The 15,595-nt window shown below is 40.8% G+C and overlaps 1 protein-coding gene across 6 annotated transcripts in view; it reads left to right on the top strand.

The window, feature by feature from the left end:
* Positions 1-15,595, top strand: part of SAMD12 (sterile alpha motif domain containing 12) — a 394,334-nt gene that overhangs the window by 166,029 nt on the left and 212,710 nt on the right. For 4 of the 6 annotated variants that reach the window (XM_060611200.3, XM_060611199.3, XM_060611195.2 and 1 more), the window contains exon 3: positions 7,056-7,185. In XM_060611200.3, the coding sequence (XP_060467183.3) occupies positions 7,056-7,185 (130 nt within the window). Of the gene's footprint in view, positions 1-7,055; positions 7,191-15,595 lie in introns of all 6 variants that reach the window. The other 2 variants (XM_060611197.2, XM_081792222.1) reach the window with 2 other exon arrangements.

Here is a 15,595-nt window from a genome sequence, read left to right as displayed (position 1 = left end):
GTGGGAGCAGTATATAAAGGTAGTAAAGGAGTCCATCAGAGATACTGGGTTGCCAGATGGCTTGAGGCTTTGCAAGCCATTGCAAAGATTTAAAACAAGGGAAAAACAGAATGATCTGTTAGGTGCATCTCACCTAGATGAAGTAGGCTAGGTGTGGTATGATTGTGTTTTTGATCAAAATTGTAGCAGTCATTGTTGGTGATGAAAGGAGATTGGGGTCTGGATGTAGTTAAAGGTAGACCTCTTAGGTTTTGCCAATAGATTCAGTGTAGAATACAAGAGAAAGGAGTCTATGGTGAATTTAAGATTTGGAGCTATGGCAACATGAAGTATAAAGCTTCTCTTAGAGGAGGTGAGAAGTGTAGTTTTGAGAAGAAGGACAGGAGGTCAGTTTTGGACATGATGAATATGAAATGTTTACTGGATCTGCAGATGAAACTGTGAGGTTATGGATGGTATATATAATTTCTTAGTTTGGGGAGAGAAGACTGGGCTGAAAATACAATTTGGGGTTCATCAACAAATACCATGGTTAAAAAAAATAATAAAGCAAGATACCCAGTGGAGAGTACCAGTATGATGTGTGAAATGGAAATCAGTGCATTGGGTGGTAAGGAGACTTGTCTTGCATTACTGAAAAGGCAGGACTCACAATCAGTGAGAGCATAGAAGCCTGACTTTGACTTCAACGCACACAAAAAATTTTTTTTGAAGACTTTAAGTAATCTCGACACCCAACATGGGGCTCAAACTCACGACCCTGAGATCAAGAGTCACACACCTCACCAACTGAGCCAGGCACCCCAATACAAAAATAACATTTTAACCTATTAGAGCTTATTAGCAGTGGAATAACCCTTTTCACAGGTGCTTTTGCTGATGCTGCAAATTTTCAGGGAGAATCTTGAACCTAGATCATTGTTTTTCCAAATTTTGTATAGCTCTAAAAAAAGAGAATGGTAATTATTTTCCATTAGGGGATTAACATTGGTCTTTATCCAAGAAGTTAACACACATGTATATCTTGATATATTTATCATAGCCCTGGTTTACTCACCACCGTTTTAGACGTGTTAAAGTGGATTGGATTCTTGCCTTAGGTTTAAACTTGAACCTACTGGCTATGTAGAGTCCTCCAAAATTTCAGTTCCTGTGAGGCTGTGGTTCTGAGGATTTAGGAATGAAAAAAGCCATCACTAAAATTCAATATGGGCAAATTAAGGGGAAAATTATATCAGGTCAATTTTTTTTTTTATTTTAATGACACTACTATAATGATGTCTTAGAACAATGGTTCTCAAACTTTTAATCGTAGGATCCTATTATAATCTTAAAAGGTTTTGAGCACCTCAAAGGGCTTGTGTCTACAGGGATGGTGCAAATATGGGAGAACAACCAATACACTGGTTAATAAGGATTCCCGATGATGCACTGAAACCTGCAAAATAAAGTTGAAGTTCTTAAGAATCTACTTGCAGGAAAGGAGAACCCCTACTTTGACAGAAGTTAATTTGAAGAAGACCCAAAACTGTAGATTTCCGCTAAGTTCAGTGTAAGCCACTGATCTGACTTTGTAAAAGAAAGGACGGAAGGTAGGTAAGTTTGGGTTTCAATACTGTGTTTCTTTTTGTAGTCAGTGCTTTTGAGATACTGCCTTTTGAAGGAAATGTTAACAAGCTACCATGCCCTGTGGAGGAGACTGGAAATCGAAAGGTCTAAAGCAGGTACCATGTGAAGAACAGATGGAGAAACTAATAATGCCACTCTGTTTACTTGGAAAAATTCCTAAAGTTGCTCACCCATTACTGCTACTGAGGGATGCTACACTGGTTAGAAGAGACAAACACCGGAAACGAGGAAGCACAGAATGGTTGAGGTGATGTTAAAGCAATGGTTAAAGACAGAAAAATGTGAAATAACATGACATATATTTATCTTGCATTTATCTAAGACATTTTACTGTAAACTTAACAGCAGTGAGATGCCTTCTCATTGAGAAGCATGAAATTTAAGAGGTTCATTCATCACGTTTTCGTTTAAACCTAAGAAAGTGACCAAGTGGAGTTCAGAAGCTACACTGTGAACAGGATAGGATAGAAGAGATAACCGTTACGACTTTCTAACCAGTTCCTTGCATGAAAGAGTGAAGGCTACGGAAGAGGGCATTATTAGTACTTGAAAATCAATTCATTCAGAGCCAAGGATTCTGTGAACTAGCCCATGGATCCATTTTTGGGGTGAATGAGCTTCAGAAGCTGTTAAAGGAGACGCAAATGGCTTGTTGTATATGTTTGTCCTTCCCCTCCTCCACCTTGTCCTTCCTTTTTCCAATCTTGAGTAAGATTACACAGTGGTTAAACCAATGAAAGAGGAGACCAGCATCTAAAGGAAAATCACTGCAGGCTGGTTAAGAGAAGAGGCAATGTTGAGAGCTTGCAAACACCTGTTTATAATGAGATGCTGCAGATGTGTTTGCCACTTGCTGATATTTGGGCACAACAGTCACTCCGACCTGCCAGTACATATCAGCAATCTACGTGTTGCCTACATTTTCCCCTGTCGGCCCGCTCGGCCTTGTGTAAGCTTTCCTAGTTGAGTTTATACAACCATTGGGAGCTTTAGGTTGCAGTGTTCTCTTATAAATCAAAACCTAGTAAATTAAAGAGATTTTATATTACAAAACAAGTAAGTTGAGGGATAATCAAATGACAAAATTTAACTTGAAAAGTATTTTGTAATATGTTCTTTCACTATCAAGCTTCTTCTTTAAAGCATTTAATTATTTTATAAGTTAGAAAAGCTTCCAGTTTACCTTAAAGAACTTAAAACTGAAGAGTTTTCTCCATTTTAGTACAAACCAGAACTATAGACTGAAATTGTTGAATAAAGGTGAGGAATCATTTGCCAAAATTAATTTGCAAACAGATTTTCCCTCAGGGATGTGTCTTTCGCATCAAGTGAGGCCTCCTTGTAAAATAGACCCTAAAAGTGTCTCAAGTGCACTTTCAGCATCTCTACAGAAAGGTCAGGACCAATTCGGAGAGGAAATGCCCGGAATTCTGTTTGGTATCACAATGCTTGCAGTTAAGATAACAAACTGCCTCTGGCTCCTTTCAGGGCAACAAAACAAACTAAAATCATCACCAGGGCTGTAAATCCTGGAGAATGGTATGGTAAACCTGAGCCCAGAGAAAGGGAACTAGGGCAAATGTTTTTTTTAATGTTTGCCTTTCGGCAGGATAGAGGTTTCATTTGTTTTTTTTTTTTTTTTTTTTAATTACTATTTCTAATAAATATGAAATACTATTGATTTCTTTTGTGAACTGTTTTGGATTTGGCTCCCACCGGGGGTGGGGAGAGGGAAACAACATATCAGAAAATTTGGGGCCAGAGTTGTATGTAAGCTGTGAGTATAGCAGAGCAAAGGAGGGCGGTTGAAACATCACTATGGAGCTATTAGGTTTGACAACTCTGTACCTCCCAGTGGGAAGATGCTGTAAGTAGATTGACATGGGTTTGACATATGCTCATTGTTGTTCCAAATGACACATGGAAGTTAAGCTCTTTAAAAGAGTTAGGTTATGGCATTCACTTCCAAAATTTGGTTGCTACTGGGGATGGGGTAATCGTGATGGGAAAAGTGACTGAAGTTCACCCGGGTGCTGTGCAAAGAGCAGTTCAGGCAGAAAAAATGAAGTCGGCTCTGAGAATCCATAAGCAGCTGGATACTGAGGGAAGTGGAGTCTTTATAGCTCTTAACCAATTAATGTGTGGCAAATTAATAATTCCATAATAAAGCCAAGGCTAAGAATTGGCTAATAAATGGGGCCAGTGCTTTTATCACTATCTGAGTAAGAAGAGACAAGCAATTGCCCGATAGGAATCTTTATCCCTCCCCATTTTATTTATGCCAGTTGACATGGAGGCAGATCCATGTAGGTTCCTGCAGTCTTAAAACTCTGTGCCTAAAGCATTGAGTGTATTGCCCTCCGAGCAAGTGATACCAAATTACTGCTTAGTAAGAGTATATTCTGAAGGAAAAGCAAGGCACCTCCTTGCATGTTAGCCGCAGAACATCCGAATTTATGACAAAGGGATAATTTGTAACAAAAGCATACTTGGGGGCTGATGGGGATGCATCCTGAGTTCACTTGGCATGTATGGGTTAATCTCGACCTGAAGCCCAGTTGAGGGGGCTTTACTTTGTGCCAAGGGGCCTCTGTTTCCTAAGAAATGAGCAAGTTAAAGGTGCTCTTCCAGGAAATTTAGTATATTGATATATAAGCAACTTCACCCTCTTGTCTTTCCCTTCCTAATTTACACCTGTCCTATAATTGGTTTATAGGAGTTTTCAAAAGATGTGATTAGCTTTACCTGCAGTAAACTTGTAAAGGGTTTCAGGGTAATGATGTGTCAGTTATGAACTCATTTAGTTAATCTGAAGAAAAATTTTTAGCGCAGGAAGGAGCCAGATTCAGACTTGTAAAACATGATGGTAGTGCATTTCTAGCTAAAAGAGCCAAAATTCTAGTTTCCTCATCATGGAAAGGAAAAGAGGGAATGACGAGCAAATAAGAAACCAAACAACAAAACATTAACTCATTTGCACCAACCCCCTCAGAGGCCCTCCTCGCTCATCAAAATTAGAACAATTGATACGGGTGCATACAGAGCTTAGAGGGACCATGGTGGACAGCCTGTGACTCAGGGATATGGGGTGTGGAAGGAAGAGGCTGATACGTTTGACTAGGAGCCACGTGGGAGCAAGACACAGTTGGTGGAAAGCAGCAAAACGCTATGCTTGAAATTCACTGCTGGGTTCATTTCATTAATCCATTCACTTATTCATCATGGCTGCATAGCATCTCTTAAATGCAGGGCATTCTGAGAGCACAGTTGTAACACATCTATCCTCACCAGCATATAACTTAGTATTGTAATTGTTACTAACATTATAGAACATGGTACCTGAACTTCGTGATGAAAGACAATGGCTTATGACGCTCATGGATTATGCGAGTCAGGAATTCACTCAGGGCACAGCAGGGATGGCTTGTCTCTGCATCCTGGTGTCTGGGAGCCTCAGCTGGAAGATTCAAAGACTGATGGCTGGAATCATCTGCAACTTGTTGACTCATTTGTCTGATGGTTGGTTGGTGCTGGCTGTCAGCTGAAACATCAGTTTGGGGATTGGCCAAAATTTCTACACATCATCTCTTCACGTGGTCTGAGCTTCCCCACAGCATGTGGCTGGGTTCCAAAGCTGAATGCCAAAGAGGACGAGCCAGGCAGAAGTTGTATCTTTTTTGTGACCTTGCCTTAGAAGTCAATCACTTCCACTGTGCTCCACTGGCCAGAACCACTACAGACCTTGCCAAAATTCAAGGAAAAAGAATATCAATCCCAAATATCAGTGTAGGAATATCAAGTACAATGAATGAAGAACAGATATATGTGTACGGATGTGTATATATGTACATGTATAAAGTCATCCTTGAGAAATATAATCTACCACAATAAGAGTGAAAGAAAAAATTATAAAGTAAATTAGCAAAAAGTAAAAACTATTGCTTGTGATGATTTTGTAAGTCATGGCCCAAAGAATCCTATTGGAAATATACTAACAGAAAAAAGAAACACCTGAGCACTGTGTTTCACAAATGTGAATCATGTGCATGTGACTTCTGTTAGTATCTTGTTACCATCTATATCACTGTTCATTCCCTTCATTTTTTTAATTGACCAACGGTTGTTAAACTCAAATTTGTTTTAAAAGCAAACTAGGGGCACCTGGGTGGCTCAGTCAGTTGAGTGTCTGACTCAGGTCATGATCTCTCAGATCGTGGGTTTGAGTCCCACGTTGGGCTCTGTGCTGACAGCTCAGAGCCTGGAACCTGCTTCAGATTCATATTTCCTCTCTTTCTCTCTCTCTCTCTCTCTCAAAAATAAACACTAAAAATAAATAAAAGCAAACTAGATATTACTACTGAAAATAAATTTTTTTTGCCTTTATTTGCCATAATACAAAAGTAACCTTAAATATAATAAAAATAAAATCAAACAGTCGCTAGGTGTGTTGCTTTCTGATGAAGGTTGTAATGGCAAAGCGTGCCCTCTTTGTCAGAAATGTTAGCAGGTATTCGAAAGATATTAAATCACAGTCCTACAAAATTGAGGCTCTCTTTGCCTTAATCTGAAAGATTGAAAGAGAAGTAAAAGTGAATGATCCCTAGTGAGAAGGGACATTGACCAGGTCTGGGTGCTGCCCAATATCGTTTAAAGATTTTTCTATATTACGGAAGAGGGGCATCTGGCACAGAGCTGATGCACATTAATTGATGAATTAATTCTGTCGAAGGCTAGGTCCTAACACACCTTTGTTTTGTTTCATAAACCCCTTCCTGAAAGATCTGTTGAGCAATAAAAGGCCTTAATTAGTTGGCTTCTACATCAGGTTTAGCCACCCCATTATCTTATTACCATTCTCCACATGCTGGCAGAATTGACTTTTTGCTTCCCCGCTGTGGCATAACTAATTCCTAGACTTTACAGGACCACTCCCAGGCCAGTGTGCACTCTTTAGTACGTAGGTATCTAAATCCAATAACATTCGTTCCTGAAATAATTATTAGCGCCTGCCAGGGCTAGTGTGCACTAGACCCTAGAGATCTCAAAATGGACACTTTTGTGGAATACAAAGAAAGGCCATTTGGGGGCAGCTATTTCACCCCTAAAATTTAATTAAATGCTTAGCAATAGCATTGTCTTACTGTTGAAGTGTTTGTCAGAAAACACTACTTTCTGGGGACTTTTTCCAGTGGAGATGATAACTTGAGGATAAGTATAATTTTCATGGCCTTTTCCACCTAGACCTTTTCTTCTGGTTTTCATGGGTGTGGAAAAGGTCTATAGAGGTTAGGAGGAAAAGAGCCAGATACTTACCTTCAGGGATTCCAGCCTGGAGCCTTGACCACACCCTCTAGGACTTCTAACAGTAGTGCCTTTCTGGGCACTGTCATGGGGCTGACATTAACCTTTTCCTTCTTCATTTATAGTCGGCTACAGTGAAGCTGTCAAAACCAGTGGCTCTGTGGACTCAGCAGGATGTCTGCAAGTGGTTGAAGAAACATTGTCCGAATCAGTATCAGATCTACAGTGAGTCATTCAAACAGCATGACATAACTGGTAAAGTATGCGGCATCCAAAATATTTTACTCCCTCTTTCTCTCCCCATCACGGTGGCCTTTCCCATACCCTTGCAATGAACTGCATCTCCCTACTGAAATTTTCTGGCATGGGTTTGCTTACTTTAAAAGGAGAATGGATTCCAGACCCATGCAAATTATGCTACTGAATAAGCATAAGAAGTTCTAGAGAAGCTTGGATTCTGCGGGTTCAGTACAAGTATGTGGGAGTCAAGCTAAGGGGGTGGGTGGGGGACTCTAGAGAAAATGTGTACCAATCCTAGAGAAAAGGAAGGAAGTCTTCCAAATTATCTGGGTTTGCGGGATCAGTATTTGATGTTCTAAGTAGGAAAGATTTCTAAACAGGAAAATCCTGAGGTGAATATGATAATACTTACAGTCCCTGAGATGAATACCTTCAAAGCACAAATGAAGATTCCATTTACAGCAAGGGGCTCTGAGTATTATATTTGAAGGCCAAGAGACACTTGGAAGCAGAAACCATGACAGTATAATGAACTGTAAAAGCCCTTAGGATCCTGTCTCTCGATTGGAGAACAGGCTGGGTGAGAAGAAGTCGATAGGGCCCGCCGTGGGAGCCCATCAGAACAAGGGCATCTTCACACTTCCCCTGTGTTCCCCTCCCACCCTGAGGGTCTGCATGAATATGGGCCTCGTCCCTCCCCTTGTCCCTCTCCCATTGCAAACACTGTGATGAAACACAGGACTGAAAAACATGCTCTGTGCACTAAAACTGCGCTTCAGAGGAAAAACGTGTTGAGGAGTCCTGATTCTAGTCCAGATCCTTCCCCTTTTCCAAGAGAAGACTATCCTCTAGTGGGAAAGTGACTTGATCTTGAGTAGCCCAGCACTGTGGATACCAAGCCTCTTTCCAAACTGGGTGGTTTTCAAGGTGTGTTCCGTGGAGCCCTTGGGTGCGCTAAAGGTTGACAACAGGATGGGGTGTGCTTTGGGTAGAGATAAGTGTGTCAACTAAACCAGCTCCCTTTATATCTGTTTTACATGTTTGAATTATATGAAAAACTTCATTTGGAAAAAAGGTTTCTAATACTAAAGAACATTTTTCTTTTCTTTTTTTTTTTTTTTATGTTTATTTTTGAGAGACAGAGTGCAAGCGAGGGAGGGGCAGAGAGAGGGAGACACAGAATCCTAAGCAGGCTCCAGGCTCTGAGATGTCAGCACAGAGCCTGACGCGGGGCTTGATCTCATGAACTGTGAGATCATAACCTGAGCCAAAGGCAGACGCTTAACTGATTGAGCCACCTAGGTGCCCCTAAAGAATATTTTTCAAATCCTGAGCTGGATTTTCCTAGATTCCTTCTGACCAAACTGGTAATGTTTTAATATTTAAGGAGCACACCCAAGTGTAGCTCAGGCTGAGTAGTTAACAGAGAGTGAAGTGTTAAAATTGTACTTAATTAATTCACTTTGCTTCCCCCCCCACCCCCAAGTAGAATAAAATGGCTTTTTAGGTGAAATTCCTGAAATTCTGAAGGCACTGTCAGAACTTAGCTTAGATTCCAAGTGTCAAATTGTTTTTTCTTTGGCCCTCCCTTAACAATACAAGAGCATCTCAGAGTCTGTTTTTCCACCCCTTAAGTAATCAGTTAGTAACCATTTGACTGATTATGGTCGCCTTCATCCCAAAATGTGTGCTTAATGTTTCTTAATGCCTGTGTGATAGAGTAAAGGCAAAGCCTTTTTCATGATCTTGTTTGAAAGTAGTGTTATCTTTTATTATGGGCGGGCATTATGGGATACCCTTGAGGGAAGGGAGGCATTTATAATGGTTTGTCAGGGAGGGGCATTACATCCCTTAGAAGTAAAGGTCCCATGCTTCAGTGCTCCGAGTCAATGGTACCACTTCCCAAGGCTTTCTGCTAAGTGACTTGAAGAAAAAGAGTGTGGACATGAGATACACCTGTCATTGCTTCTAGTGGCACATTTGGTCTCCATGAAATGCCACTGATACTGGTAAACCACAACCTTCTTGAAATCCCAGGCAAGCTGCTTTAGGTGGTTGAGTTATTTAACCTCCCTCTTCATCTCCAAAATAAAGATGATAATACTACCTGTCCGCAAGAGTTGTTATGAAGACTAAATGAAATAATATTAAGTAAACTACTAAGTTGGCCATTTCTTGACACCTTCTACATGTCAGCATTTTGCTATCATGTCAAGACTCATCTGGATGTGTTTAAAAACATACTCTTCATTCTAAGGGCAGCCTTTTTTCAGGCAAGAAAGGAAAGCAGAAAATTATTGGGGACTCAGGGAACAGAGAGAATGATTTCACATTAACTATTGGCCCACATCTTTTTGACATTCACCTATGAGGCCTCAGAAAGCCACTCTCTTCCCCTGTTCTCTGGGCCTCGCCTCTCCAAATATGAATGTGAAATACCTGAATGATCACAAGCGCCAAGTGGTCAGATAATAGACGGGACTGCAGCTGGCCCGCGGTGACCAGCCCTAGGATGCTGGAGGCTGGGGGGATCTCCGTGCCCTTGGAGACTAGGCTGTGATAAGCAGGACAGAGAGGTCTGTGAAAAATTGAGACCTATAGTAACAGAGCAAATGTTGCCAGCCCCCAAAAAACAGTGGACTACTGAGGGTGAGGGCCGGCAGTGCTGACAGGTGCCGGGTGGAAGCCCAGAGCTGCAGCTGTGTTGTGTCATCTTGTGAAGGTCACTGGTGCCCTTCAGCTTTCTTTATCTGCAAAAAGAGGATGGTACCAGTACCTGCCTCATAGTGTTGCTGTGAAAGGAGTTCATGGTCCTGGGAAGCATGCATTGAACGCTGCTTCTGTTCTGAATAGCTGCTGCTGTTCTCCTAAGTGCTGTTCTGATTTTGGTGAAAACAACACACATAAACAGTGTTGAATTCGTCTGTCTTTATTATCCTGAAAACTGGGAAATGAGCAACCGGGGGTGGCAGGGTGAGGGTAGTCTAGGCTGGTAAATATCCTGTGCTTATCTGCAAGGCCGCAACAAAAATGCTCACCTGTCTCTTATTTATGCCTAGATCCTCTTGAGTGTTGCTGTTCCTTTGCTTTTTCTTAAAGGGTGGGTCTCCAATATCATGCTTATCAAGCAAGTGTGTCATACCAGTATAACATATAAACAGCCCCTTAATTTAGAGGCAGATGGTACAGTGATGGCAAATAAAAAGGACATATATTAAATGGAAAAAAGAAAAAAGGGCTTTCACAGACCTGAGTGTGATCCTCCCTGCTTGTCCTCCACCCCCAACCTTTGACAAGCAATATCTATACAATATTACACGAGTTAGTTTTTCATCAGTGAAATGAGAATAAATATTTTAAGAGTTGTCGGGAGAATTAAATGGAATGATGCTCGGGAAGGGCCTAGCTTAACGCCTGATACATAGTAGACATTTATCCATTTGCAGGTATTTATGGAGCATCTACCTTGTACCGGGTTTGGGGAATACAGAAATAAATAAGACAGTCAGTGGTCTGTGCAGGGAAAAAATTGGGCTTCTGTGAAAAACTGTGCCTCGTCAATAGCACACCATTTGGGGCTATCTAATTCCACGGAGCTGTTTTTACAACTCCTTACGTTGTAGATAGCTGATAGCGATACAAAATAATCCTTGTTGTGGATGTGTAAATTCTGTCCCACAGAGGTTCAGCTGGCTTTCCTAGCCACTGTGGAAAATCTGACTTTTGCCTGCCATTGCCACCTTCATTTACTCTCGCTGATCTACGTGTGTTTGCTCTTTGGATTCTCCTTTGTAGTATCTTTCTCCTGCTTATTATATCTTACTAGCTTCTTCACTAATGAGTTAAAAACAAACCTTAAACGTGTTCATTTTGTATTTTATGAGAATACTGGTTTTAACCTTTTTTGAAAATTACCGTTTTAACTTCAGTAGCTCAATTCCTTTTTTATGTTTTAGGCAGCAAGTCCATTAATATTTTTTAAGCCTTTGTTTGAAAGACACTGAATTGTACACAAACATTCCCCCCTTTATCTCCAAAATCTAAGAAAAGTTAAAATGTGTTTCAGTATAGGAGCATTCGAAACCTTTTGCAAGTTTCCTACTAGAATTTCTGAGAATCTCATTGTGTCCAGAAGGCACCTGCTATTTTGTGGCAGATGTGTTTAATCAGAGGAGAAGTTACTAGTGTTACCTCCCTGCAGAAGCGCTCTTACGCTCTTAAAAGGCATAAGATAGTTAGAACACCTGAGAGGCGTTAGGATAGATAGATTTAAATCATCAGATTAGGCTTGAAGGAAAGAAATTTGTCTATTTTCCTGTGCTTGCAAGATTCTCTCTCCAGCTTTCTGAGGCTGGCTTGGAATGCTGATGAGGAAGCTCTACTGGGGCCAGGTGTAAGCTCACAGGCAACTTTCAGATTCTCTTTTATGCACAGTTAAGAATATTTTCAGGTTTGAGGCGATTTCAGCCCCTGGCTGTGCCTTGTGTTGTTCCCGTGGCTGCTGAAGTGAGTTTACCTCCTTCAGCATCAAGTTCTCCATCTGGAAAGGGTTCTTTCCCCTGCCAACTTGAAAGGCTTATTTTTTATGGGTGAAGCACTTAGAGTTCCCTAGAATATAAAATATTTTTAAAAGCTATTTTGAATGTGTAAAAGGTTTCCGTGGAGTCTGCTTTGTGGCACAGCAATGGGAATTCTTCAGATGTCCAGATGTCTGCAGGAATAAATACTCATCATATGAATATCACCTGCAAGTGGTCAGTATTGATTTGTAGTACTTCCCAGTGGTCTCCTGCGACATAAGTGAATATTTCTGTTCTTTTTGTCCTTCAAACACACCCCGTACCTCTTCTTTTCCCCTCTTCAAAATGTTCTGCTGAGATGTAGCACCCTGAAATGTGGCACTTCTGCCTAGGTTATTGAACAAAAGGGAAACCTCTGTCTCTTTCAGACCTTTGGCTTGTGGCTCTGTGACTTTGCTAACATTATTCCCTTCAGTGCGGATTTCTCTTTTTCACCCCTTCACCTTCTGCTATTGCCCTCCTCCTCTTTACTATGGTTGGAGTTACGCATAGGGACTATGGGCTGTATAGTTAACAAGTATCACAAGAAGAGGAATGGTTACTTTATGTGACTAGGTATGAGTGTACTACTTAATAGAATCCAATATAGCCACATAAAGTCTGGGCATATTTACAGACAGTGCCTCATCTGTACATTTTCTTGTTGCTGTTTTCCCTCTGGATACTGTGTTTTACTTTTCTATGTCTTTGTGTTTTGTTACCTATCTCTTTTTGTATGAACTACTCTACATTTTTTTTTTTAATCTCAAGCAGCGTAGATTTGCATAGTAAAGTTTCTGACATCATCAAGGCCGAAGTTTCCCAAAAGTTAATTTTCCAATAACAACATATATTGCTTTTAACCCCTTTTGATGGCGAAAGCTTACTAATATCACCTTTCCACTCTTCAGAATTCCCAAACCAAGGGTACTGAATCTGGTTGTCTTGATGATCCAGGATAATAGACTTCTAAATGTTGGGAAGGGGGTTAGATGTCATCCCAGGTTTTATGAGGTCGATAAAAAAAATATTCCTTTAAATGTAATGTGTACATGGAGATCAGAATATCAGCTTCATTCCTGATAAAGCTTTTTGGAGAATGTCGTTTAGGTCTTCAGACAAATTGGTTTGCTCAGACTATTTTCCCTCTAAATTAGGCATTCCAGGGGGTGGAGGGAGGTGGGGCTGGGTGCCTCAGTTGGTTGAGCATTCAACTCTTCATTTCGGCTCAGGTCATGATCCCGGGATTGTGGGATTGAGCCCTGTGTCAGGCTCCGCACTGAGCGTGGTGCCTGCTTAAGATCTCCCTCCCTCCTCCCTCCCTCCTCCCTCCCTCCTCCCTCCCTCCTCCCTCTCTGCCTGTCTCCTCCACTCACATATGCACACTCTCTCTCTAAAATAGTAAATAAATAAAAATAGGACTTTCCCTCCCAGGCATGACTGGCCATGTCCCTTTTGCCACATAACAGAAAGCAGATTACATGAGGCACGCAGGTCACAAGAGAGGAAAGAACATTGCACTAGCTGAGCAAGCCCAATTCCTGCTTCCAAAGGCACCAAACAGAAGGCAGGAGAGGATCCGGGAGCATTAGTCCAGGAAGTCCTTCCACAAGGGACTAGGAAGAGTGGGGAAGTGGGTCCCCTTACCGAATCAACACAATGCCTCCCTGTGTACCTAGATAGCCGGCCAGCCAGCCTTTGCTCAAACATCTCCAGGAATGTGCATTTCATAACTTTTAAAAGCAACCTTTTATCTAAGAGTTGGAGTGGTGGTGGTTACAGTGTTTGGTTTTTCTTATTCTCTTTTCCTTCTAAGCTGCAGGCCTGCCAAACTGCTTTGCAGGCATCAAATGCTATGTTCTTTTCTACCATCCTCAAAGCCACTCATATACCTGGATAATCCCAACTTCCGTTCAGGCTTTAGTTCAGACACCATCTCCTACAGAAAGCCTTTTTTACTCCTCCTCTGGATTAAGTAACCCATGCTGTAGCTCCCAGGGTAAGCCCTGGTGTAGGACTTGTCACGTTAAGTTGATAGGTAAAAAGTTTAATTATTAGAAGGTTCTGCTGAGGTTTAACTGAAACCCACCTGTAGGTCCTATTTAGGTTCCAGGTTAGAAACCTTTGCTGAGGAAAGCCCTTAATGACTGCTACAAGGACAGATTGTTGCCACCAGGCTCCAGGGGAACCACGGCATAGTCCTCAATCCTTTCCTTCATCCCAGCCAACTGTTGGTTGGAGATCCCAAAATGTCTGCCTCTGAGTTCCTTCATCTCTAGTAGATGTCCTCCTTCTGCTACACGGAGAAGGTATAGACCATCTGTTGGCATTTCCCTGAATATTCTTCCCCTCCACTCCATCTTCCAGAAGATGATATGACCCTCTTTTACAAATCGCCTTTTCTGCCTCTGATTTAACCAGATATCCTCTATCACCCCCTGGGTCCTTGCTTCCTCAGCTGCAGTCATTCTCTCTTGAGTCTGGCTACACTGGCTTCCTCCTTTTCTCTAAATAGTTCCATTCTAGCCCCTTGTCCATTCTTTCTATTTCATTATTTTTTAAATCACAGTTAATTCGTACATTTGAAAATATGTACAAAGCCACAACCATATGCCAAGCAGAACACCATACCCAACAACTTACAAACACTCTCTTCAAGTTCGTGAGAATTATCCTCCATGGTATACTGCACTTAAGTGTATAAATAAATCTCAGCAAATTTCAAAACATTGAAGTCTTACAAGCACATTCTTTGACCACAACAGAATGTCATTAGGAATTGTTCATAAGATCTCCAGAAAATTCCAAATACTTAGAAACTTAACACACACTCAGGAACTGCGTGGGTGAAGGAAAAAAAAATCACAACAGAAATGAGAAAATGTTTTGAATGGGATAATAATAGAAACGTGAATATTCCAAATATCAGTCTTGTGCAGCTACAGGACAACTTAGAGGAAAATTATATCACTAAATACCTGTATTAAAAAAGACTTGAAATCAGTAAAGGTTTACCTTAAGACATTAGAAAAGAACACACTCATCCCAAAGTAGGAGCTGAAACCAGTGAGATAAACATACGAGCAATAAAGAAAATTAACAAAGATGAAGTTGATTCTTTAAAGAGATAACAAAATTGGTAAACATTTACCTAGACCGAACCAGGAAAATAGACAATACCAAGAAAGAAAGTGGAGGTATCATTAAATTTCCTGTATACATTAAAAAAACAATAAGAAAATAGTATGAACAAGTTTATGCCAATGTACTTAGATGAAATGGACATGTTCCTTAAAAACTATTACTTAGCACCCACTTAAAGCTGGAAAATATAAATAGCCACGTATCTCCTAATAAATTTTAAATCACAACCCCCGCCACACGTACACAGCCTAAGCCCTGAAGCCTTTTGCAATGAATTCAAATAATGATAACCAAACCTATGTAGATTCAGTGAGACAAGAGAGGAAAATGGGAGTACTTCCAAAGTCATAAGTTCAGAATAACCATAACACCAAAACCTGACAAAGATACAAGAATTGTATGGCATAGACCAATGTCCTTCACGAACGTAAACCTAAAATCCTTGACGAAATACAAATAAGTTCAACATAGCCATAAACAAAAATGATACTATATCATGATTGTGTGTGCATCAGAATTCAAGGTTAAGTTTTTGAAAATTCAGCTTGATTCGTTACATTAATAGGATAAATGCAGAAAGTCATATGATCATCTCACCAGATGCAGAAGGCTTCAGATTTCAGCTGTCATAGGTGAGGACCTTGGAAGTCATCACCCCAATCCTTACAACAGGAATAAGCTGGACAAAATAAAAATTCTGTTGGGACCTATCAAAGAACTGA

The sequence above is a fragment of the Panthera onca genome, chromosome F2 (genome assembly GCF_046562875.1).
Source record: "Panthera onca isolate mPanOnc1 chromosome F2, mPanOnc1 haplotype 2, whole genome shotgun sequence".
Lineage (NCBI taxonomy): Eukaryota > Metazoa > Chordata > Mammalia > Carnivora > Felidae > Panthera > Panthera onca.
Note: the sequence above shows the minus strand (reverse complement) of the source record. Positions and strands in the feature narration are given on the sequence as shown.